This window comes from Patagioenas fasciata, chromosome 3 (genome assembly GCF_037038585.1).
Source record: "Patagioenas fasciata isolate bPatFas1 chromosome 3, bPatFas1.hap1, whole genome shotgun sequence".
NCBI lineage: Eukaryota > Metazoa > Chordata > Aves > Columbiformes > Columbidae > Patagioenas > Patagioenas fasciata.
The window spans coordinates 89320590-89346151 of record NC_092522.1 but is presented as its reverse complement, the minus strand read 5'-3'; the positions used below and the strand labels follow the sequence as shown (position 1 = coordinate 89346151).

General features: G+C 40.7%; 1 protein-coding gene across 3 annotated transcripts; it reads left to right on the top strand.

The window, feature by feature from the left end:
• Positions 1–374: 374 nt before the first annotated feature.
• MRAP2 (melanocortin 2 receptor accessory protein 2) lies at positions 375–24364 on the top strand. 3 transcript variants are annotated; one of them, XM_071806798.1, is made up of 9 exons: positions 375–636; positions 6425–6522; positions 7185–7348; positions 10274–10378; positions 11340–11483; positions 11627–11776; positions 15570–15669; positions 20931–21342; positions 21625–24364. In XM_071806798.1, exons 5-8 carry the CDS (start codon positions 11438–11440, stop codon positions 21322–21324), a joined length of 690 nt encoding a protein of 229 aa, XP_071662899.1. In that variant the 5' UTR covers positions 375–636; positions 6425–6522; positions 7185–7348; positions 10274–10378; positions 11340–11437; the 3' UTR covers positions 21325–21342; positions 21625–24364. The 3 variants fall into 3 exon arrangements, with proteins under 3 accessions (XP_071662899.1, XP_065689748.1, XP_065689750.1); XM_065833676.2 differs by having other exon boundaries at positions 375–492; positions 6425–7348; XM_065833678.2 differs by lacking the exon at positions 11340–11483 and having other exon boundaries at positions 376–636; positions 6425–7348.
• The last annotated feature ends 1198 nt before the right edge of the window (positions 24365–25562 follow it).

Sequence of the window (25562 nt, the reverse complement as noted above, 5' to 3'; positions counted from 1 at the left end):
CCATATGCAAACGTGCTGGCCCCTCCACTCCCAGCAGGGCAGCCCATCCTTCTCAGCTCTCCTCACCTTCCGAAATCAGCGTTCCCCCTTGACATGTCTGTGCTCTGGTGCGGCAAGTGACACACAGTGGGCACTGCCAAGTGGCGTTCTGCCCCTGCCAGCAGCCGCGCAGCTCCCTGCCCCGCTCCTTCCCTCTCCCCTCGACGCCCGCGGTAGCGGTCGCGGTCCCGGTCCCAGTCCCCGTCGGCCGGGCCGCCCTACAGCCACGAGCGCTGCCCACACCTGCGTCCGCCCGCGGGGCCGCTCCCGCCCGCGTTGCCCATTGGCCCAGCCGCGTCACGTGCCCGTACCATGCCTCCCGGGCGGGCTGGGGTTCCGAGGCTGCTGCTGATTCATTGGCTGAGGCGCGGCGCGCTTCGGTCCGGTCCGGTCCGCCTCGGCGGGTCTCGCGCGCGGTGTCGCGCGGCGCGGCCGTTGCCGCGGCGCAGGCAGGTAGGACAGCGGGGGCAGGCGTCACCCCAACCGGCGTCATCTCGCCCACCTCCCACACAGCGCTGTCTCGTCCCGCCGCCGCGGGGCTGCGCCTTTTCGCCCGGGACGGAGAGGCGCTGCGGGGGTTGCCCAGCGCTCGGTGCGGTAAGCGCGGTGAGGGGGTGATGGAGCGGCGGGAGGGCTGGGGCGGTGCTGCCCTGTCCTGCCTCCCGGCGAGGCGTGGGTGGGGGCGCCGCTGCCCCGAGTGCCGGTAGTTCAGCCTGCGTTACCGCGCGGCTGGGTGGTTCTAATACTGAGACCTGTTGACTTTCGCAAGCCTCTAGCTCTTAAATACTCCTCTGATTTTTACTTGATTTGAAATAAATTGTTGAAGACACTTGAGGTTGGCGCTGTTCGTTTGATTGGCGTGGAAAACGCAACCTGCAGAAAGCTTGTGTCTCGTTTCCGAATTTGTAAGAGTGATTCCTTCTGACGTTATCAAAACAAAAACAAAGCAAACCAGCTAGAAAGCACAGAGCTTGCTCGGAATACATGGGAATTATTTTCAGTCCCTCAAATTATATGTTGCGTTCTGCTCTGACTGCTGAGCATTTGAATGGACTTAAAAATTGAACCTGTTGGCAAAAATGAGCAAGATAAGTTTGTTGTGTGTTTCTTGTGGTGTGGTTTTTTTTTCTTTTGTTTTTTCAGATGACATTTTCTTTTGTGCTTTCAGACTGAAGGCATGAAAAGGCTAGACATAAGGAAGAAATTTTTTACAGGGAGGGTGGTGAAACACTGGCACAGGTTGCCCAAAGAGGTGGTAGATGCTCCATCCCTGGAAACATTAAAGGCCAGGCTGGACAGGGCTCTGAGCAACCTGATCTAGTTGAAGATGTCCCTGCTCAGTGCAGGGGGGTTGGACCAAATGGCCTTTGAAGGTCCCTTCCAACCCAAACCATTCTATGATTTTATGATGACCATCTCCATGCAGCCTTAGATTACTTCTCCTTTTTTTCAGTCTTGCCCTTTTCACTTTCTCCCATGTGCTCTTCTCTAGATTTCTCCTGCATCTCATACTTTTTATTCCTCTCCCCGCCTCCCCCTTCTCCCTTAACTCTCTCTTTCTTAACAGTTATCTCTGCACAGTGTCTAGTGAGCAGCCTCTGTTGACAGTGACTGGCATGATACTCAGTTCAGGTCCCTCTCCTGACCTGTCTGCCTTTCTTTTTGCTAGAGACGATCATCTCATCAGCCGGCAAAACTTCCCTCTGAACAGTCTCTGTTCCCTGACATTTGCGTCTTATCCTGACATATCAAGGTTGTGCAGAAGTTAATGCTGGGTGGTGACTGGAAGCATAGGCACACCAGGAGAAGTTTGCCACTTCTCCTGGGACAGGTGTAGCTGGTAGAGGGGTGGGACAGCAGTGGCAATGCTGTTTTTAAGTGTCTCAGCAAGGCTGCTCAGGGATTGTTTGTGAGAACATTGAGGCACTTTTATTTCGAGGTGTGTTTCCCAGCCCACTGCTCTGTTTTGAAGCTGCTCCCTCTGCTCCTGTCTGTTACTCTCATTTGAGTTCCCCAGAATCTGTATACACAGGGATGCAGATTTACATAAGTGCTGTGGAAATAAATAGATGTTTTGGTTTCTGCTTGGAGATAATCGGATAAAATTGTATCAAATACTGCTTGTTTTTTCTTCTCCATTGGTGGTTTCCTATTCAGGTTCCTAATCAGAGAATCAAGATAATTTTTAACCACAGCAATAAATACCTGGAAAGAAGCCAGGGGAACAGCAACTCTCCATTGACTGAGAACAGTCTGGTTCTATTCTTGCCAAAAATAATGAGACATTCTGGGTGTATCAGTTGCAAGCAAAAATATATAAAATAAATCAAGCTGTTGCAAGAGAATACCTTTTATTTTTTGAAGGAAAAAAATAATCCAGAATATTAAGAGCTGGCCAAAGTAGTTTACTGCCTATTCTTGTGCTGGTTATCCGCCTGTACTTTGTCGTGGAAGAGATTTTAAGGTGAAGGACAAATGTTAACTCTGGCAGCTTGTTCAAGAGTTTAAATCAAATTACAAGTCTTTGAACCAGTAATACGAGCTATTAATGGCAAAATTTTAGTTCAAATTTTAGTACAAATAAATGAAGGCTTAATTCTGCGTACTCACTGCAACAGGCCTTGGTTGTACTGTTGTAATGATGTTTTCTTGGTCTCTAGTTTAGAGCCTGGTGTAGCACAGAGATGTGAAAGGGATTAAGAATGGGAGAATTCAGATGTGTGCTTGTGAGTTGTGTACTGCTGTCTGATTTACTTGAAAAGAAATTTGTATTTGAGGCACCACAATAAATTTTTTGCTTTTTCAGAAGCACTGGAGGGAAGAATTATATCTAAAAGACAGGAAAAAAACCAACCAACAGTTCTTGTTTGAAAAAATCCCAAACCAATTTGGCTTCTAATAAACAGCTCTGTTTCAGTGCCTGTTTGAAATTCTCACTGAACTGATTAAAGCAAACTTTCTTTATTGTATCGTAGGCTAGCTACGAAAGTTCAGAAAATGTTTGTCATTCAAGTGTGAAAGTTCTCACGAAAAGCTGTATTTTTTTAAATCGTATTAATTCTTGGGGAAATGTAATACACAACTGGTTTTTCAAATTGAAAAACTCAACCGTTACTTTGTGTCTGAGAGATTATGGCTTTATAGACACTGTGTGGGTGAGAGCATAAACTGAACATTTTTTCACTGTAGCACAAAGTGTGATAGTAGCTCTGAACAAATGGTCTATCATACTAATTTTTTTTTTTTTTTTCCATTTCTGCCAGTTCATCTTCTGCTGGTTTCAGCATAGGCTAGAAACAAACCTATTTCTTTAGGGAGAACCACTGAGAAGTGAAGAGATGCTATGGGAGGCCTGTACCTCAGACCAGATAGACATTATGTGAAGATTAGAGTCTTATTTTGTAATGGAAGAGGGGAAATGTACTCAGCTTCCACTCTGCTTGTCAGCCTTGGTGCTTTGGTGGTTTTTCATGGATGCAAAGCCAAAACAGAGCTATGAAATGAGGTCTGAATGCACTCATCCGTTTTCTTGGCTGTGTGAGCCTACCAACAGCTGCTCTGAACTTAAACTCAGGTCTAGCATGCTGTGATGGAGAGCCCCATGGGTTTGGGGAGGTTGGCCCCAGCAGTGGCAGTGAGGCACAGGCCTCTTCACACCCAGGTGACAGACACAAAGGGAGCCTGGGTAATTTTGGCTCTCAATCAGTGCTGAGATCCCAGAAGCAATCACACAGGAGTAGTTCCTTCTTTCAGCCTCACCTCTGTTAAAAATGGTCAGTTTAGGTATGGTTATTTGAAATACTCCGGGTTGTCTCATCTCTTGGATTAAGTTGTTTTTTGGCTACACTGAGCACTGTGCTTCTAGTGTTTCTTCACGATTTGCAGACTAGCTGATTTGAGTAAATCTAGTCTAGTGACCCTATGCTTAGATTTACATGCATTGATGTAAATTCACAGCGAGATTTTTTTCTTTTTTTTTTTCTTTCAAATTTAATATCATCTTTTAGTTACAAAAAATGTACAGTGTTCTGTTCCTGCTGTCGAGGCTGCCTTTTTTTTTCTTAATAGATTCCTGAGTGATAACACAAATAGAAGATATTTTAAAAACAACTCTTATAGCTAACTCACCTTTTGGGGGAACAATTCCAGTTGACCTGCACTGGGCTGATCAGTAAGAGCATGGAGGGGGAAGAGCTTTCTTTTCTCTCTACTCTGAACATGGCATCAGATTGTCAGAATTCAGGGGTAACAAGGAAACCAAAACATCTCCATCTTTGTGCTGAGCTTTCTGTGAGAATAAAGCTAATAAAAATTGATATTTAATAAAATAAAATCAAAAAAATACTATTTTGCCAAGCCAGGAAAATTCAGGAGGATAGTACAGCCCAAAAGCAGGGGCATTCAGGGCAGGCCAGTTGCAAACTTGCTCTACAGTTTACTCTTACCTCATTAGTGGATATACCAGACCTCTTTCAGTTGAGGGTTTTCTATAATAAATCAGCCTGAGACACCTCAAAGGTTGAAGGCTAAAAATTTGTAGTGTGAAAGGTTAAATTTAGTTGGCACTATTTTAAGCAGTTGCGGGGAATACCTGAGTGTTGAATATACTTACATGTACCACTGATGTCAGCATTTGTAATGTTATAGAACTGCAAGGTCACAGTACTTTAGTCCTCACTGATAGCACTTCTAGTCTGGTTGGTTTTGAAAGAACTTGGGTTTTGAAGCTGCCAGATGTGCACATCTGAGAGGAGGTTAACTCTTAGTGAGGAGATGAAGATGGGCTCGGCTGTACCCAGAGCTCTGTTCTGACCAGAGCCTCGCGGTGTCCCAGCCATGTCCTGAGCCTGCTGCCCTCCAGAAGCAGGTTCAGTGGAGGTTTCAGGTGGGGCATGTCTGAGAAAAGATTGTTGAAAAGATAATCTTCCCTTTTTAAAACATGCTCAGAAATTTAAACCTGTTATTCAGATGCAGTTTTATCTATTTGTTTTCTCTTTAGAAAAATAGATTTTCATTGCTTAAAATGAAGGTTTAGTCTTGTTTTCTAGTGTGACTGTAGTAACTGTCAAGGTTTTTTTTTTTTATTATTTGGGTGGAAGGGTAAATTTTTGTAATATATCAGTTTTTGCCATCTTGAATGTCAAAATGAAATGGTTTTTTGAGCTTAACTGAAGCTCAGTTTCGTATGTGATGGATTGATTGTGTAATTCTGGCCTAGCTGCAGGAAATAAGTGGAATTATCATTACTTATCGTTACTTAAGTGGAATTATAACATCATTTTATTATTTGTAGATAATAGCGTCTCTTAAGACACTATATTCTGACTGCAGTTTTTAAGGCTTTTGGTCCTGGACTTAAGCTAAGCTATTTGCTTTAGTGTGTTTTGGGAAAAAGTCCCAATAGCTCTACATTAACTGTTCCATCTCACTTTACTGTCAGTGCAGGATTGTAACTTTTTAAGAGCAGAAGGAATACATAGTTTCTGTGATGCAGTCTTAGAGGTATATTTCAGCTGTCTTCTCAGACAAGGTCTATGAGTGAGCTTATATATGTTTGCTCCATCTATTTTCAGATCCATATAGTTGTGAGCTCATAGTACAGTTCGATTTCATTTTAGTTTCTGTTTGACTTCCAGATGGCCCCTGCTGAGTTGAATGCTAAGCAGGCATTAGTGCTTGCATCCATCATTATCTTCTGTTAGGAAAACATCTGGCAAACTGTTTTGGTCTTTTCTTTGTTAAATTTTACTCTGAAGTCATAACATTTAGATTAAGTACAAACAGTAGCTTTACAATTAGCATGCAAATTGTATTAAATGGTGTGGAGACCATATTTTACACTGCAACACACACAGCACGAGACACTAAAAGCGCATGGACAATAAGAAATTTTCATGATAATTTATATGTGTGGTATGTAAACAGTTTATTGTTGGAGTCTAGTTTACATTGCATAGTTATAAGGATAATAAAATGTATGTTATATGATGTATAACAGTGATGTGAGGCACAGGTGTCTGCAATTTTGTCATTTCTGGTCCTTAGTTCCTAGGACAAGCATTGACTAAACCAAAGTTTTTTTTCTTATCATTGTTACAAAGTCCTTTTGTGATGAACCCAACATCATTCTTGTTATTTTAGTGCCATAGCTCATGCATATGATGCTCTTGGTGAGCATAAATCACAAACATAACCAATGTTAACAGTGGTACTTTATTTCCTCTCCAAGGAAAGTCCCAGGTGTTATGCACTCACAGTTAGCATGTATGATTAGTTTGTCCCTTTTTTTTTCTTCATTTGTACAGTCAGTTTTCAGCCATCTTTGTATTTTTCTTGCTAAATTTCAGTTGTTTAGTATGGCTTGGTTTCCTCTCTTTTATTGCAGGCAAGAAGATTGGGTATTCCCCTGAAAAGACTACAAGTTTGAACTCAAATCCTGCACCTCTACGGTCTTGAGAATTAGCAAGAAGCAAGGACCATTTGGTTAAGTATTTCCTGCAGACTCCGTTCTCATCAGTGTTTGGGGGTGGCACAGCTTGTTTGAAGCAATATCCATGTAGTAGGGTTGTAGAAAGATGGGGTCTGTGGTAATTTTCAGCTCATGCAGTACAGAGTAAATGAGTTTGTGATTGCTTTCCTTGCTGACTTCTTTCCCTCTGACCTCACCTCTTAGTCTTTGCGACAGAGTAAAAAGGAACGTGGTGGTAGGTGATCCCCTTCCTCCCCAATGCAGAATATTGTTGCAGGTATGGGAACAGCCTGAGTTGTTAACTTCTTACAGCTAGCAACTTTTGGGTTAATTGTAGTGCCTAGCTGATGGAGCTGATGCCTGAGGGTGTAGTGTGAAGCTTTCTCAGGCTAGGACTTCTTACAGTTTGATATGTTACTATTTTTTTTTTTTCTGCCTGGCTTTTGGGATCTTCACGCTTTGCAAAGGGCCAACAGTTTGTTCATTTATTCTATGAAGAGTGTAAAGTACTTAGACTCTCTGGCAGTAAGTAGAATGGAATTATATGGAAAAACAAATGTAGATTTGGATTAAAAATTTACCAGGTTGCTTGTGTCTACCGTATAGGTAGTTTCTCTTGTTCCAGAAATGAACAGTACATTGACTAGTCCACGTAGATTTATTCTTGTGCATGCAGGTCGGGTTTGGAGGAGGTTGCTGCTGGTTACATACGAGGCTGGTTCCAGATGTGCACAAAACAAGATTTGCCTTTGGTGCCCCCCGTGGTGGTACAAACCAGGAAATTGTGCTTCAGATACAGTGTGGGACCAGTTCTGCCTTTACAGTGACTCAGTTTGAAAGGTAAGTGGCTGTAAGCATTGTGTGATGTGCCAGTGATGTCCAGATTGAAGCAAATAGTCTTAAGTGCAGCAGTGTCTGGCTCCCCACTGCTGCAGTTTAGAGATGTAGATTTTGTGCAGATATAGCCCAATGGTCAAAATGCCTTGCTCAGGTACGCCTGGCAGGCAAGCTGTGGCCTTACAAACTTTCACATGTGTTACAAATGAGTTCATATTAAGGTATAATTCAGCTCCAGGAGTTGCAGTTTTGTCTCCATGGGGAGTGTCTGGGTACCTGTTGACATTATCTATCTGCAGAGGACAACCCAGTGCTCCAGAAGAAGGCCAGAAGCACTTGCCCTTTTAAGTTTCCAGGAGACTGATCTGCCTGAATCTCCTGACTGGCAGCGCTGAACACAGCCCTGCTTTGGGGTTTCTTGAGTGATTGAAGTGAAGCTTTTTGTTGCTCACTTACTCCTGAAGGAAATGAGCCAGGGTGAGGAAATGCTGTCTGCATCCATGCACATCAAAGTCAACAAGGGAGGGCTTTCGTGTTTGCTTCAAACAACTCCTGTCCCCCCCAAAAAAACCCTCAGCAAGGTCAGTTAGAAGAGCTCCCTGTCATGCTTCAGAGCTGTGGGATGAATCACTGCTATCCACTCCAGGCAAAAAGGGCTCTTTGAGTGCATCTCCTGGGGGAATTCCTTCCCAGAAGCCCTTATCTGGCACCCACAGTCCCATGACCTGCTGCAGCCTGGTAGATACATGTGACAGGCTGCTGGCATTCCGCTTGCCCTGCTTTGCTCTTTGGGAGATGCATGGTCTTAATGTTCACTACTTTTGCTGGGCTGGTCCTTGTTCCACCATACTAGGCTGACTTTTTAAGTAGAAAAGGTTAGCTTGAACATGTTTCAGGCTGAGGGTTTGGAAGCATTTGGACAGAAAAAGTTTACAAGTGAACTGCAAACTAGTTTAGGACAATGTTTATGCTTAGCTGTACTAGATCATTTAGAGGCATATTTTATATTTCCCACAAATCCTGAGACAAAGCTTTAGCCTGATAGCTGATGATCCAAGTTTTAGTTAGCACCTCTCCCTCTCATAGTAGGTTTGTCTACCGTAGAAGTAAGTCTAGAAATGTTTGTAGTCAGTGATGAAACACTGGAGCTCCAAGTCCTAACCGAAGACTAAAACCAGACAGTTTCTTTGTGTCCTGAAAGAGGCTCTTCTCCCCATAGATCATAATGGACACTAGTGACTAGATCGGGAGAGAGATCTGCATGTGGCTCAATTAATCCAATCTGCCTGCACTTGGGTTGAAGAAGAAACAATTTTCAGACTGTGCATATATCCTATTCTGAAGTTTTCTGCCTGCCTATTACTGTTCTGTTCAGCTTTTTTTTTTTTTTTTATAATACTAAAAGCAAGGAATATGAGAAATATTTAAATTAAAGACTTCTCTAGGAAGCTATAAAAGTGAAAAGCAGCCCTTAAACAGGAATGTGTAATAGACACATCAACAACAAAACATTAGGGAAAGAGGGAAAAAGTAGGTGGGAACCCTGTGCAGCACCATGTAGTCTCTTAGGACTCAGTCACAAAAGGAAACACGGTCTTGTAAGAGAAAACTGACAGAGCTGCGATGGGAGCAAACTAGGATGAGAATCTTAAGTTATTCTCTGTGCTGTTTGCTTCTCCCAGAAGGCAGCAGTTACCTTACTTGATTAAAAACAAGATGAACTCTGCCTGAAGTTTAATTAGACGTTCTTTTTTTGATTCTAGAAAATGTCTTCTAGTCACTGGGAAATCAGAGGAGGAACTTTACTGTTAACAGTCACTTAAAGTGACAAGTACCTCTTTCTGTCGTGTTCTTCAAGGGCTGCAAGTAAAGGGGGGGAAACATCCTCAGCCATGAACTGGATTGTCCATTACAGCCATCTTTTTTCTTCCTCCTCTATGCTTCAGGCTATTTATTCTTGCTGGGAGCTTTCTGAGTGCCTAAAGGAGAGTGAGGGTAACTGAAGCTCCTTTTCCTGACCCAAGCAAATGGGGTTGGTCAATTCTCTCCCAATTCCACCTGCCTCCTTCCTGTTGGCAAATTGTTTATCGTGAAAACTAAGCTGGTTTGAGTTGATAAATAGATCCGTTTCTTGTTTTAAAGGATTTATATACTTGCTGGTCAAGTTTTGGTATGTATTTAAGGTTCTAAACGTTGTAACTGGGTATGAAGTTTACTTTTTCAGGAATACTTCACTGTCTATTTAAAATTGTTTTGAGACATTCCTGCCAGCATTTACTCATGCTAAAATAGCTACAGAAAGAATTTTTTTACAAATTTGAAAAGCTGTTCAAATTCCCTGGTTAATTTGTGTTCCTCATTTTGTGCCTGATACCTATTCTTTACTTGTGGTCCTCCTAGCAGAACGATGTGCTTTACTTGCACAGCCTTAGTCAATCTAATTATCTTTAGGAAGGACTAAAGGTTTAGTTATTTTGAGTGACACAGCTATTGAGGGCCTTTCTTTTCAGTAAGTTTTATATGGATTTGACTTTGTGCTCTGAGAAGTTTCACTGTTCACAGGAACAACTAATTGCAATAGTTTTTTGAACTACATGAAGTCTTCACCCTGATGGGTTTTAAGTGAATGCGAAATTACCCAAAGCTAAATTCACTTTTACTGAAAGTATTTTGTAATATATTCCAAATTGGATGTCCTGACTCCAACTGTTGAAGCACCTGTTTTGCACAGAGATGTGCTCTCTTTTGATATGCATAAAACTGTCTTAACATTCTGAAAAAAATACTCTGCAAAATACAAATCCTTAATGTACTATTGTGGTAATGACAGAAATATCTGTCAAGACAATTTAATGATGCTTAATGTTGCATTGAAGGTCTTTGTTAATCTGTGGGGAAAATCACTCCTGTTTTATTTTCTTTCTATAGTGGCATATTGAAGCTGTTTATTAGCACAGAGAAATTTAGGCTGGAAGGGACCTCTGGTGGTTATCTGGTCCAACCTCCTGCTCAAAGCATGATCATCTAGATCAGGTATGTTTTTTCCTTGTATCTAATTTAAATTTTTCAGTTTCGCAATTTGTCTTTTGCATCTTGTCCTTTTACTCTGCACCTCTGAGAAGAGTCTGCCTCTGTCATCTCTGCACCCTCTGACTGTAATTGTAACTGTATAGAGACCACTAAGTTCTTGTGGGAGCCGTCTCTTCTCCAGGCTGAACAAACCCACTTTCCTTAGGCTCTTGTGCATCCTGTGCTTCAGCTCCCTGACTGACTTGGTGGGTTCCCAGTGGATGTGCCCCAGCATGTCCATGTCTTTCTGTTGTTTGAGATACCAAAACCAAGTACAGTACCCCAGATCCAGCCTTACCAGTAGTGAGCAGAGAAGAATAAACACTTCTCTTGACCTGCTGGCTACACTCTTGTTAATTCAGCCCAATACACACCTGGCCTTCTTCACCACATGGTGTATTGCTGACTCATGTTCAGCTTGTTGTCCATGACAGGTCCTTCTCTAGAGAGCTGCTCCCCAGCAGTCAACTCCCAGGGTGCACTGCTGCATGGGATTTTTCCCTACCAGATGCAGAACTTTGTGTTAGTGATCCTCATGAGTTTCCTCTCACTCCCTTTCTCCAGCTTGTCCAGGTCTCTCTGAGTAACAGTCTGCCCTCCAGCCTCTTTACTGTCTCCTTATAACCCAGAAACTTGCTACAAATGCACTCAATTTCATTGTCCAGCTCTTTTAGGAATATGTTAAATGCTGTTAGCCCAGTATCAGTCTGAGTGATACGGCTGGTAAGCAACTGCCAGCTGGACTTTGTGTGGATGATAAAACCCTTTGAAACTGGTGGTCCAGCCATTTCTCTGTCCAGATTTTCATGGCAGCGTTCACCCTAAGCTGCTGAGGCTGGTGGTCTTTGGTATTTACTATTTTTGAGCTATAAAAGCTATATTCAATCTAAGGAGCCTGGGTTTGATATGTTTGTACATTTAACAGGCATCTGTGTGGAAGTGAACGTAGATTATCTTCTTTCCGTTGAAGAAAAAACATTCGCTGACCAGTTGTTGGCCAGCAAAGACAGGCAAGGGAATGTGATGGCTTTGTCTGATGTGGCAGTGATACTGGATTTTAAAGGCAAAGGTGAGAGAAGGCCTTTGTAAGTGTGAGTGGCTATTCTTGGGAACACTGGTGAGAAAGAGATCCCATAAATAAGAAAGGATTCTATAAAATGAAAAGAAGCACTAGAAGTGTGTAGTCTCTAGTAACACATTTCATATCCACAGGTATATATTTATTGAGGTGCAAGATGTCTGCCCTGAGGCTGATTTCTAACAGAACCTCCCAGCAGGCCTTGTCAAAATCTGATTACACCTGGGAGTACGAGTACTATGAATATGGACCAGTGTCGTTTGAAGGCCTGAAGGCTCATAAATGTAAGTTCAGTAGAGATACATTTCATTGCAGCTGAGCTTGCCCGTCTTGCTGTTCCTACTCTTCCTTGTAACTGATTATTGCACAGAAATATCTCTATCCTAATTTTTTGAATTCTCAGCAATTAGAGTTATTACTCTGTTTATTAGATTATTGTAATTGTTTATGATTCTATATCTTGACTGCTTTTCTTGTGTGTGAGAGAACCATGGATTTCTTGGCTGTGATAGGAATTTGTCAATACTGAAGAATATCAGAGGATCAGTAACAGTTTATAACAGCAAATACAGCTACTGGTGACTACTTGGTAGTTCTGGTTTGCTCTGGTTTTGTTCCTGTTAATGCTAAAAGGAAAGTGATGGGCAACCTTACAGCTTTTGTTTTTCTTCATAGAAAATAAATTGAAGGCTATAACAGATCTAAAGAAGAAATTTCTCTTTCTGAAGAAACTTTTGTCTTTGGGACTTCATAGGAGGAGGGTGCTGAATTCAGAATTCTGCTAATACAGGAGCTGTTTTACAGTAGAAGTAACAGGTGGAGGACAGGGATCAGACAGATGAACACTATGGGTAGGAACTGAGAGGAAATTTAGCTAGGACAAACTAATACAGCTGGGCCAACATTTATCTGAAGTCTAGGCAATGGCTTTGACTTTTATTAAATTTCTATTTTTTTGGAGGAGGTGAGGAGGAAATGGTGGGTGGAAAAAAAAGTAAGAGACTAACTCAGAATTACTGGAAGATGTTTTAAAAACATTTTACCAAAGATAAGCAAATAATTTTGTTTCTTTATTTCTGAGCTGGATGCACTGTGAGAGGGTTTGAGCAACAGCCTTCAAAGTCTTGGGGAAGGGTCTCCATTCGTTGCTGGAGCACTAGTCCAGGGTTGGATATGTACTTTCTGCCTCATTTGATCATGATTCAGGGTGGGAAAGAGGGATTGCAGTGGCAATCAGTAGCCCAGAAAGGCTGGTCTCCCTTGGGTCTGCATAGTCAGGAGGTTTTGGAGAGACTCTGTAGTGGTCCAAGGAAACTTGTTGCAATTCTTAATAACTTTCAGAAGAACTAGAGCAGAAGTTGCTTTTCACCCTGAATTGTACTTTACTTTTATTTTTCCCCAAAGTCTGATGATTGTGGTCTGTATTTTTACAAATGTTAGGTACTTGAAAAATGTACGTTCGCTGTTATCATATTTCTATTTATATTCCATTCTTCCATTTAATCAGAAGCCAAAACTGATTACAAAGATTACTGATTACAAAGATTAGTTGCAGTGTTATGTACATGCCGTCTTTTTAGCTTGGTGTGTCCAAGAGTGTGACAGGAGAAAAAAATATAAATAAGTCACCTCTGGATTGCAGAAGTTATAGTGGCAACATGGAGAGAGACCTAAATTCAACACTGAAGAGAACTTGGGACACCTGCTTTCATTTTAAACAAATCCAAAGAATGTAATTAATACAGCAGAGGGTTGGAATGCTGTCAGAAGCCATAGTAAAGCAAGGAAGATGTAGCTTTAGGCTCAGTAAACTTAGGAATTCTGTTGGGACTGGAACACCAAAAAAACCAAAAAACAACCAAAAAACAAAATGCAGGACAGGCTTGTTATTCATTAATTATAGGAACACACAATGCTGGCATGTGTGGTTTTTGTGAAGAGTAGTAGTTTATCAGAATCTTGATTTTTTTTTTTTTTTTTTTTTTACTTAAGGTTTTTTTTTCCTTTGTTAGGTTTTGCAGCGTGATCAGTATAATCTACATGCATATATTTAAGACATCTTACTTGGTCAGACTTCATGTTCTGTTTATCAGTGCAGTTGCATATAATCAAAGCATATCTGACTAATTAGTAGGTAATAGTAGCTGTAAATGGCTAAATGGTGATCTTTTGAAATGTGAGTATTTCGATGAAATTTTCAGGTACTATAAAGTCTGGCAGGATGGTAGATAATCATGAGCTATTGTGTATTAGTAAGGCCAAACACAAGATGCATCTTGAACCACTGAATACAGGCTATATTTACAGAATGATACAGAAAATAATATAGGGTTCATAGTGCATGGAATTACAGAAATAAACTCATACCACTGTGCTCTAAGCAAGAAGGAATATTATAAACTCTCCCTGCTCCCCTCCATCATGGATACCTGTATTTGAACCACTCTCTAGTTATTTTACGAAGGGTATTGAGAGTGGGAGATGTGGCAGAGGAGAGATTTGAAACTTAACCTCCTTAGCTTACCAGAAAAAGGGATTAAAGAGTGATTTGATTGTCATAAGAGTATTTTCACAGGCAGAAAATCTCAAGTTGCATCAGGCACTTTGCAGAGAAAGAGCAAATGGTTTGAATTGATTTCCAGCTCCCAGATCTGCCTTTTAACATGGAAGATTTTTCACAGTGAGAGTGTGATTAACCACTAGGGTCAAGCACCAGGCAAGAGAGCTGATTCCTTGTTTTCTGGTGTCTTTAGTTAGTCCTGTAGGATATGGACCGTGCTGGTTAAAGTGCCATGCTGTGCTGTGTCTGTTGCACCGGGTCAGATGGATCATCACAGAGCTTTCTAGCCAACAAGGGTCTTTGAGGTTCAGTAATAGCTGCATAACAAGAGATTGAGGGTAAATCTGGATACCTGTCCTGACCAAGACTTCCCTGTTGCTTGTTTATATGATAATTTTTTGAACTCTATACAGTGGAAGTTTTGAATATTTGCATAAACAAAAACTAAGTAACTGAAATGACAGATGAAAAAGTACCTGTATACTTTGGGTCCTGGACCAGGTCATATTTTGGGTTGTTGCTCTGTAGCTTTAGGCCATGCCAGATTGGGCCAGATTGTTTTCAGGAAATATGTTTGTCCCACTTGTACCTCTCTTTAACCTCAGAGCTTCCAGGAACTTGATTCCTTCAGCAGCAATTGTGGATCAATGTTAAGTCATAAGTGGGCATAAGTTGTTTCAAGTAGGACCGACAATTTATCTAGGGATCTTTTTGCTGTAAATTAGAAGAGTAGGTACATTTTATGTCTATAGGCATAAAGTCATGCTCTTCCCAATTACTTCTATATTTGGCTATTGCATTGGTGTTTTTCTTGTAATTAGCTTATAATTAGTGTTTGACATTTTTGTTCAAATCCATTTGGCTCCTCTGACATTGTATTGCAGTTTTCTGTATGCAAGTTCAAATCCTAAATTAAAAATTACTCAGAAATGTCTTGTGTATGTTGATGGTTGTTATTTGTTGAGGTAGCAAATATATTTTTTCTTGTGATTTTGTTTGTTTCATAATCCTCTATCTTACCACTGAAAGAAAGCTGGATCTTCCTAAACTTAATGTGTCAAAGAAATTTATCAAAACCCAGAAACCTAATGGTCTCAGGCAGAAAGAATTTAAAATAGCAGGAGCTCATCTCTACAGGGCTAGAGTTTTTTTGTGGTAAATCAAATAAACATCTCTTCTGAGTTCTAGCACTGAAGTTTGTTCCAAAGCAATGTTTGGACATGAGCCAGGCATCACAAGGGGAGCTGTTCCTGTTTTACTAACCAAGAGAACTCAGTGTCTTCTCTCCTTCAGCTTGTCTCTTGTGTGTTCGGACATCAGTAAAGTTTGGGCTAGAAATGAGAGCTTCAGTGGCGGCTTTCTGTTTAAAAATAGATAAATATGATTGTCCTTCCTCTTTGCCATCCAAAAGTAAGATGTAAAGTCTTTTGGATTTTGCAGTCATGCTGCATGTGGAAGGGAAATTTCTGCAACTGCAGCTGAAATACTGATCATCTTCTTTTTCTCTTTTTCACCAGATTCAATTGTGATTGGATTTTGGGTTGGTCTTGCAGTTTTTGTCATCTTCATGTTTTTTGTCCTGACCCTGCTGACGAAGACAGGAACACCACATCAAGAGTGAGTCTGAAACCTGGAATAATAGCTCCCAGCCCGCTAAGCGGCAAATCTGTTTTTGTGCAGCACCCAAACAAGCAGCGACAGTGCTGACCTTGCCCTGGCTCAGCACCTTCTTGTACTACTCTGTCCTTACGAACAAGTGCTGTCTGGCAGTGTTTCAAATAACTTTTGTTCCAAGCACTTGTAGGAGACCAGTTCTGTAGAACTGTTATTAATATGTACTCTATTTAGCAAATATTTAGTAGACATGCAGTAAGAAGGGAACAGCTGCATGTGTGCATTTTCATGCTAAAATGAAGTTGGTGGGTAGGATGCCAAACAGATGGCTTTAGATTACTGTTCTGCAAACAAATGGGGTCATTCTAGGTAGGCTTATGTTATGATGGAGTGGAGAAATGTGAATACTGACAGAGTATATACAAATAAAATGCAGTGCAAATGTTAAATTAAGGAAGCTGAAGTCTGGAGGATTTCCACATTTGTATGTTCAAGTCCAAAAGGTAGATATTGGTAGTATTTATGAAATCTTCCCATAGCCATGTAGTTCCCCCAGTGTCAGGCTGTCTTAGTTTCTGCTGAGAAATTGCAGTAGATGTTGAAGTACAGATCAGACCACATGTGTTTAACACCAGGGTCCCCTGAAAGTCACAAACTCATATTTTTTTCTTGTTCTTTACCTGTAAGTATGTGCAGACTATGCCTGGCCTCAACCATTCATCTGCATTTGTGCAGCACACAAGCTGTCAGTGTCTCGTTCTCTGAAAAAGTTTGAACCCACATGTCCTCTCAGGCTTGCGTGCCACAAAGTAGAAACAAAAAGCCTCTCTGGAGAGTGAGATCTCTTACAGGCAGGTAGCAATGATGAGAACCTGATTGTGAAAGGCAATTGTTAGTGCTTATCACTTTCTAAAGCAGCCTGCCTGTCTCTGCCTGCTGAAGGTTCTTTGCTATTTAGTCCTATGCTGACTGGCTCTGAAACTTGCTGTAATAGCACCACTCTAGATGCAGAGCCGTACTAGGGAGGACGTGCATGTATCATGAGCCTCTTCTGTGCTCCTGATTTTTTGCTTCTGTGAGAAGGAAAGAGAGGCAGAAGAATTCAGCTTCCCAGAACCAACTTGCTGGACTTCATGGCTGATATTTTTGCCTTCCTTACAGGGTGCCTTAAAGTAGCCAGACTCTGCTCTGAAGTATATTTAAAGTCCTTGTAAATGTTGGTGTGCTGCTTCTTTTCCCTGCAGATCTTGTTTCTTAGCTGAGCAGCTGAGTCTGTGTTCCACATGAATAATACAAGAGGGGAAGAAGTGATGATGAAGTCAGTTTTATACCAGGGAAAATTTAATATGGATATTTATCAAAAGTCTGTATACTTGTAAAAATGCACTTTCGGGTAGCAGAGGGCTGCTTGATATCTCCCACTGTGTTTCTGCTTTCTTCATCAATTTTCTTGGAATAGGTTGCCTAGAGAGTTTGTGAAACCTCCATCTTTGGTCACCTTCTATGCCAGATAACCTGAATAGAGTCAGAGTCAGCCTTGCTGTTATCAGGACATAAGGCTAAAGACCTCCAGAGATCCCTTTCAACCTAAATCTTAATGACTTCTCTTCAGTTGTTGAAGGGAGCCCAGTCATTTCCTTTCTGTATTTGTTTTAAACTTCCTTGCAGCTTTGGGAGCTGTGTGCCTGAATGCTTGCCCAATTAATACTTATGCTGAGTGGGCACCTTTAACAAATTTGAGCACTGTTTTCTTGAGATTTGGTAACCCCCTGTGTACAGTACTGGAAACAGAACATCCAGGAATATGCTAAGGGGTGCAAATCCTTTTGTTTCCTCTTATTTTTGATACACACATATAAAAACTGGAGAACATAAACACCTACCTGTAAAACCAGGGCAGACTGTGATTTTATAATACTCTGCTGCATCTTCTGTCTTTATACCTGACTGGATTCTTCATGACTCATGGTTTCATTAGTGAGCTGTCTTGCAACCCTCCTTTAGAAATAGATGTTAATGGGGTTCCTGGGTTTTGGGAGAAAGCCAGCCTGATTGATGGACGTGTCTCTAACTTCAGTAAGTCAATTTGACTGCTCCTTAAAGTACCATTAACATGAGAGATAAGTGTAACTGGGTTCAGATGGATGGATCTGAAGTAGAATACTCTTGATTTTTCTAGTAGTATGATTTTCTCGACTCAATATAAAGAGGTAGGATAGCATGTACTTTCAAAATTGTACAAGATGTTCAGAATTGGATACATGCTTAGACCAGAAGAAAAGGTTCAGGATATGGATGGGGAGAGGCAGAAATTTAATTACTTATGGAAATTATGCCTGTTGGCACTTTCCATTTGCTTGGATGTTAGTATATGTAGAACATTAGGTCATGCAACAAAACATTGCATTGACAATCTTTCTGAGTTGCTGCCTGAAAACTACTGTCATTCATCACTCGGGAGAAGAGAGTACACTGTTTCTGCATTTAAAAAGTCCTTAAAAAAACGTGTGCAGCAAATGCAGGTGTTCACGTAACCTATCAGTACAAAATCTTGGCTGATGTCATCCTGAAGTTTCATGCAGCTATTGAAACAGATTGTACAATTGGTTGCAGTAAAGATAAAAATTTATTTTTATTTCCTAAGAAATCAGGTGACTTTGGTTAAGGATTCTGGGGTGAAATCCACTCAGAGAAATGCAGATCCACTGAAACAAAACCTTCTACAGATATATGTATGTGTTTGCTGAAAATGTATTCAGGAAGGCTTCTCAGGTTCACGGTAGCACTTCTGCTAAGGACCTGTTTAGATGTCCCAAGTTCCCTTTGGGATGCCAAACCCTGCTGTTTTGGAGGACTGGCTACTTACTGCTTTCCACAGTTTGCAAAGTACCCCAGGTCACTTCAAGGAGTACTGAGAGAAGGGGTATTTAAGCTAGAGACAAATGTCAAGTATTCCTTTGTTAGAAGAGTATCCTGGGCAAAATCATCTGTACCCTGACAGGGCACTCAGGTCCATTGGGCAGAGTCCAGAGCTTAATACCAAATCCAGCAGACCAGAACTCCACATTGTAGGCTGGAGATTCCTAGAAAAGGGAGCTTGGTCTAGCTCATTAGCAACTGCTTGTTTTGCGTGGTTTTCAGTATGTGTGATGCTCAAGGTGTGTGGCATTCACCTGCCTGCTCTTGTGTTGGCAGTTTCTGAGACTCTGAGAGTCCTGTTGGCCCAAACATTGCAAAAGGGATTTGACTGACCAGGTGTGTGTGCTCCCTTCCACAGTAAAACTGGGATTTCTTATTTTGAGTGTTCTGAAAAGATATACCCCAAGGTATACTTGTATATTGTAATGAACAAGAGTATGCAAGTTTCTAGTCTAGTTTTAAAAAGATAATGAACATTCTCCCAAGAATACAGGAGGATAGTGTTTGTGAATTTCAGAATCTGAAATCCCATGTTCCCTACTCATTAGCACAGGATTATTCTCTGTTGTATGTCTTCAACCTCCTGGGTCATTATGAAGTTTCTTTGCGTCTTCTATTCTTCCACTTCGGTTGGGTTGCCACTGCCAGTCTTGCATGCCCCTCTACACAATCAGCCTTTGCTCCTTCATAACTCGCTGGATTATAAAGCACTTTCCACACCTATGAGCTAGTTTTATATCTCTAATGGATGCATTTCAAGTTTTCTTCTGAAGTAATTTCTTCCTAGGCTTATAATGCTTGTTCTTCTTTCTGTGCTTATTTGCTACCTCCACTGTCTGTGCTGCAATACTACATAGAAACTCTAGGTGATAGATTTGCAAGATTACATACACAACTTAAACTCAGAGTGGTGATTTCTGTTGCATTATAAATACGTAAATGTCAGTCATCAGTTCTGAAGGCTACCACAGTATTATTCCAGTCTGTCTCTTGCTGTGTATGCAGTAGCTTATTAGTGTGTATGCCATAGATCATTAGTTAGTTACTGGTCCATGTTGCATCAGTTTAAACGTTATGCTTCTATTATACATGCTTTACTTAGAAATGCAGAATGTGCCAATACAGTTTTGATAAACCAGAGGACTGCTTTGATATGAAGGCCAGCGTAACTGATTTTGTTAGGACAGAATTCTTATATCACATAATGGAAGTACCATTTGAGAAGCAAGGGTCTCTAAGATTAACTATGGCTAAAAGACTAATGGTAGGTGTCCTTGGAACTTGAAGGTTTTAGGGGCAGATTTCTGAATGTGCCATCTGAGGCTTTCAGAAGCATGTAGGCACCTACCTCCTACTGCAGAACCGAGAGAACTAAATTATAATGTTTCTCTGAAAATCTCTGTAAGTGCTGGTACTCCCTTAGGAGTCAAACTATGTGGCTCCAGTGTCACTTGCTACACGTTCACATGTGAACAGAGCTTGATTTTTTTAATTCTTACTTGACAGAACTTATATTCTGCAAATATGTTTAGATTTTACACTATTTATCATCTGAATGCCTCTGCTGCCTTTCAGATGCAAGTAACTTGCATTTTGTGATGATACACCAAAATTCAGCTTGACAAAGAATGTATTATAATATTACCTGTAAAAACTCCATCTAGCTTGAGGTTTTCTTGACCCCAGCTGTTCATGGCTCTTGCACAAGCCCATGCAGATTGGAGCTGGTTTGAGCTAACACATCTAGAAAACTCCAAGGAAGATGTAAAGATGTCCTTTCTGGGCTATGTGTCTGGTTAAGGCTGCCAGTCTTTATAGCAGTTTTTAGTTCCAGCTCTCCAGATTTGGAAATCTGAATGTAATTGACTGAGGTCAGTGGAAAAGATGGCTTGATGTCTGGACACCCAAGTGCTCAAATAATGCCTTTAGTGACAACAGTGCTGCTTATGTCTCAGAAAGCTTTTATCTACTGAAGATTTTTCTCAAAGTGTTTTAAAAGCCCTTTTGAAAAAGCTTGACACTATTTGATGTCAAGAGGAAATACTGAGGAGTATTTCTGAGCTCATTCAGTGAGACAATTATTAAAATATATTGATTCCTAGAAGTACCATTTAAGAGTGCTGGCATTGATAACTTATTCTCATGGAAAATTATCACAGCAAATCAAGACTTAAAATAGCTTCAGCAGGAAATTATTAATAGTGCTGGCTTTTGAAGTCTCTTGTCAATAAACTGTTAGGGTTTCATTTCTTCCTGATCATAATAGTTGCTGACACTAGTTTTGCTGTTAAGATCTTGGATAGTTCTACTTTCAAGCTTACTGTATTTTTGTTTTTCCTCCTTAGTAATGCAGAACCTTCCGAAAAAAGATTTCGCATGAACAGCTTTGTGGCAGATTTTGGAAGACCTCTAGAGTCGGAGAGGGTTTTTTCTCGTCAAATACCTGAGGAATCCCGGTCACTTTTCCATTTCTGTATTAACGAAGTGGAACATTTGGACAAAGCAAAACAAAGTCAGAAATGTCCAGGTCTGGAAAGTAATATCCACTTTCAGGAAGTTCCCAGGAGCAGTGGAATGTTTGATGAGGACTTGAACTGTCTCACAAAATTTAATATTCCTAACTTTGTCAACACGGAGCAGAACTCTTCACTAGGTGATGATGATCTCCTCATCTCAGAGCCACCAATCTTTTTAGAAAGCAAATCAGTCATGCAATCTTCCCATCGGATCCTTGACTGAGAAGTCTCTTACTTTAAGGTAAACATTCCTGCATTCCTGTTATTGTCCAGGTTGAAGCCTTTCTTGGCCTTGTGGTGTTTTGATAGAAGGTATTTCAGACCTGTGTGTTTTATTCACAGAAGTCAGTTGATACAAGAAGTAAAGGAGCGAACGTTTCTTTCTGTTGCCTTCTGCAGCCTAAACCTTTGCCCAGCATTATTTTTGCTTCCTGACTTTTTTTTCTTTGTTTGCTTGTTTTGTTCTTTGTTTTGAAGTGACTTTTTATGCCCAGCTTCTGAAAGATATAATAATATTTTGCAGGGACTGTGAAGGCTGGAGCCTGGCATTGGGAGACATAAGAAAACTTCTCAGCCAAGGAAAGTATAAACCTCAAGACTGAAGCAAGGAACAAACAGGCAGTTGCTGGGGGAGGTTCTGCAGCTTCTGCCACTCCCAGAAAGGACACCTGAAACTGGGCAGCACTGTGCATATCTGCTTGGCATGAACTTCAACTGCTGATTCCTGACTGCTTTTTGGTGCAGGTTAAACCCAACTTAAAAGCTTATAGAGCTTTAATACCTTGCATATTAAATTGTTTGGTTACAGTGTTTACAAAATGCTACCACCACCTGCTGCTGAGTAAAAGCGAACAGGTGCCTGAAATCATAGCACTTCTGAGTGATGTTCTGACAGCTGCACAGTGATGACGTGGAATTAATATTCTACACACAAATAGTAATTTTATTTTTTTTTAATTGCTTATGCAAACTTCCTGTTTGGTAAAGGCAGGATTCGGTAGCTAAATCGCAGGAAACCTGATTAACATACCACCACCATAACTCTATTGGCAAAAAAGGATATTTTTAAACTGGTGTTATGCTTTGCTTATAGGCTGAACCTTCATATACTTTTTGGCTCTATACATGGCCCCTTTTTGACCAGTGGGCCACTGAAGGGCTAGCACGCTTTGAGCTGTTGAGAGGACCAGCTCCAAAAGCATAGCTGAGCTGCATGTCTCCTCTGTCTTCTTTTTGTACTCTCTTGGGATGGGATGGTGTTGCAACCATAGCTTTTTTTTTCCCAGGGAAAGGTTTGTTAAGGAATTGAATAGGTGTAATTTCAGCCTTAGTGTTGATTTTTTTTTTTTTTTTTTTTTTAGAGAAGGAATAAGGTTCTGAACCTTAGCCAGTATTTAAATTATGTTTCTGCTTTCCTCCAAAGATGGTAGCTAACAGCCAAATGGTTTTAGAGCAAGCATGTAGGATGCAGAGGAACCAGGTTCAAATCCTTTGTGGGATTTGGAGTAAAAGTGCTCTGCAGGGAGTTAATAAATATTCCATTAACAAATGGAACTAGTGGATTCCAGATCCTGTGCCTGTCTGGGGTTTCATAAAACTTACCTACTTTGTACACAATGTGTTTGTGTCAGAGTGAAAATGCAGCAATGGGCTGCTGATACATTCTTCAGACACTTAAATGCTGGTTAATTCATTCTTCCTTCACCTGATGAATAGAAAAACCTAGCAAATAGGTTGTGCATTAAAAGAATATAAGAGCTGGGGGAAACCTCTTTTATTTTCATCTCCTGTGCCATTATTATAAACCATTATACCTAAATTTCCCGTTTTCAGATGAAATTCTTGCACTACTTCCTAGTGTATAAAGTAATGAGATGATACTTAAGGCAAAGCAGACTGTTTAAAACCAGCTGATTATTGTTGAAAATATTCCCAAGAGAAGACTGAAGTGAACCCTGTTACAAATGAGCACAGCTGCATGGGCCTCCAGTAGCTGCTTCAGTGGCAGAAAAGACCGCCTCTTACAGCAAGTACTTAACCATGAGTGAGTATGGAAGCTGTGGCTGAGGACTTGCCTTTTCTCTTCCCAAATTAAGAAATTTTGGGAAATCTGCCTTCTGAACGTGGCAACAGCTTCCTGCTGAGGCACCTCAAACAGTTGTTAATTATCTAATTGTTAAGCCTTGTCTGAACTGAAGCTCAATATCGTTCTTGCTAACAAGCTCTGGGACTTGTACAAACTGTGGCTTTTATAGCCTGTTTCTGGTTGAGTGAGCTCCCTTCAGTGATGTCTTATCTGTTATTTTCTTTTTTTTTTTCCTTTGCCATACTTGAAAACAGAACTTCTGCTTAAATGGGGGGAAAACCTGTGCAGAATCCAGGTCCTCAGCAATCAAGAAATGAAGCTCATTTTTAAAGCATTCAAAGCTATGTTTTAGAATAATGCGGGTCTGGCTCTCAAACAAAAGAAAAGCTTGCTATTCCCAGTGGGCTAACCTGAGCTTGTTTTCTGCCATCTTTAAATCTGTGTGGATTTTGTTTAGGTGCATAACTGCTTCTTTGGGGAGAAAGGAGAAGTCTGCATGTGTATGGATGCTGGTGACATTTAATGCCTAGAGGAAAATAGTGTAATGAAACAATCAAGGGAAAATACCAACAATTCCAATGTGTTGTTAAGTAAGTTATGTCCTTCTAAAGCATGTATTAATCCTGTAAAGGTATTTAAGTGTTTCGTTCTTGCTTCTGTTCTTCCATCTACTTTTTTCATCTTATCTTCTTTCTATCTATCATGCTGCTTTTTAAAGAAAAATAACCTGCCAACCCCCACTGCACAGCTCCCACATGGCTTCAGAAGCTCTGTGGCAGCAATACAGTCTGATTCAGATTTTTGCTCTGCCTCTGCAGTAGAGCAAAGGCAAATGCAGAAACTTTCTGCAGTCTTCAAAAGCAGTTATTTTAAAGCTGTTCATTCTTTCTTTTCCCTTTTTAATAACTAACAGACATGGTGTTTTGTCTCAGGGGAAAGGGGATTGACATAATAACCAGCTTTGTATAATATGTTTAAAAAAAAAATTAAAAATCTCCCAGTAAAGCAGCATGAGTTGGTTCACTATAAAGTGAAAAGAGTGTGCTTTGACCAGGGTAATCCTTCAAAAGGAGTACTTGCAACTTAATGGAGTTTGAAAATGGCATTTCTTACTGCTTGGTCTGTTTCAGAGCCTTTTCTCAAAATTCACTAAATGCATCACCTGTGGTAAATTTAACTTCATGGAGAGTTACCCTAGCATAATTACAAATGTTTGCTTGCATAAACGTGCACTATCTATCTTCTGTACGAAGTTACTAGGCCAAGGTATGTATTTCAGTTTTCAAAGGCGAGTATTTGTGAAATGTTTATCATCTGTGTAAACAAGTTTCAGTTGTGTAACTTTTTTAAAAACAAACAAAACCAAAATAACCTACAGTGTAAAGCCAGAAAATGCCTGCTCATAGAGAAAAGAAAAACAGAAAGGTAAAACCATGAACTTTTCTATTGGCACCCGGTGATGAATGTTCTCTGAGGCTAAAAGGTGAAATAAGTGATGTGTATTGGGCATTGGTCATGCAATTTAGTATTTATGCATCTGAGCTGTACATCTTGAATACTTTATAACTGACACTTTTTGCCACTCTGTGATTGACAGAGCCCCACAAAACCCTTCCCAAAGGAGGAACTGCAGTGTGCTTATCTACTCTGGCCTGTCCTTCTGGCAGTGAAAGATGACAAAGCTAAATAAATTAACTACAGATACTGGAGAGCTGGACCGAACTTACTCAAGCAGTTTCAGGTCCTGACAGGTACCAAGGACAGTACAGAGCCATAGCCTTTCACCACATGCTTTCTAGAAAGAGCAAGCTTGCAAGAAAAGCAAAAGTTGGAGGCCTGTGCTTTCTTGTTTTTGGACAAGAGGTATGTAGTTAGCTGTATGAGAGGCTAAACATCACAGTTCAAAGTTATCAGAGGGCTTCCTGTTCAAAAGGAAGGCCCCCCTTCCCTGCAGAACTGGATTTGCACAGCTAGTGCTAAGATAGAGATCTGTTTGACTTCTTTTTTCCAGAATAGCTTAGATACTGAATATAGTAGCAGACCTCAAAATGTATTCTATACTATCAAATAAAGTCTTCATCCATTATAACCTATTTAATTTGTTACTAGAAAAATTGACATGTATTTCAGAAAACTTGCAATACAACACACTGTCACAAATGCCATGATGAGACCTGATATTCTTCTGCACACTGTTTTCTTCTCTTGCAGCAAATGTCTTCCTTGTAATCTAGGTCACTGAGTCACCCAGCCAGCTGCTCACTTGATTTCCTAAAAGCTTCAAACATGACAATTCAAATTATTATACTCCAGCTGCTTTGCTGTAAACAAGTGAATTCCAGCTACCCATAAGGCATTGATTCAAAGAAATGATG

Coding starts and splice junctions, on each gene's coding strand:
- MRAP2 (XM_065833676.2), top strand. CDS start 11,438: ATGGCTTTGTCTGATGTGGCAGTGATACTGGATTTTAAAGGCAAAG. Junction 11,484..11,626: donor ACTGGATTTTAAAGGCAAAG/GTGAGAGAAGGC, acceptor TCATATCCACAG/GTATATATTTATTGAGGTGC. Junction 11,777..15,569: donor AGGCCTGAAGGCTCATAAAT/GTAAGTTCAGTA, acceptor CTTTTTCACCAG/ATTCAATTGTGATTGGATTT.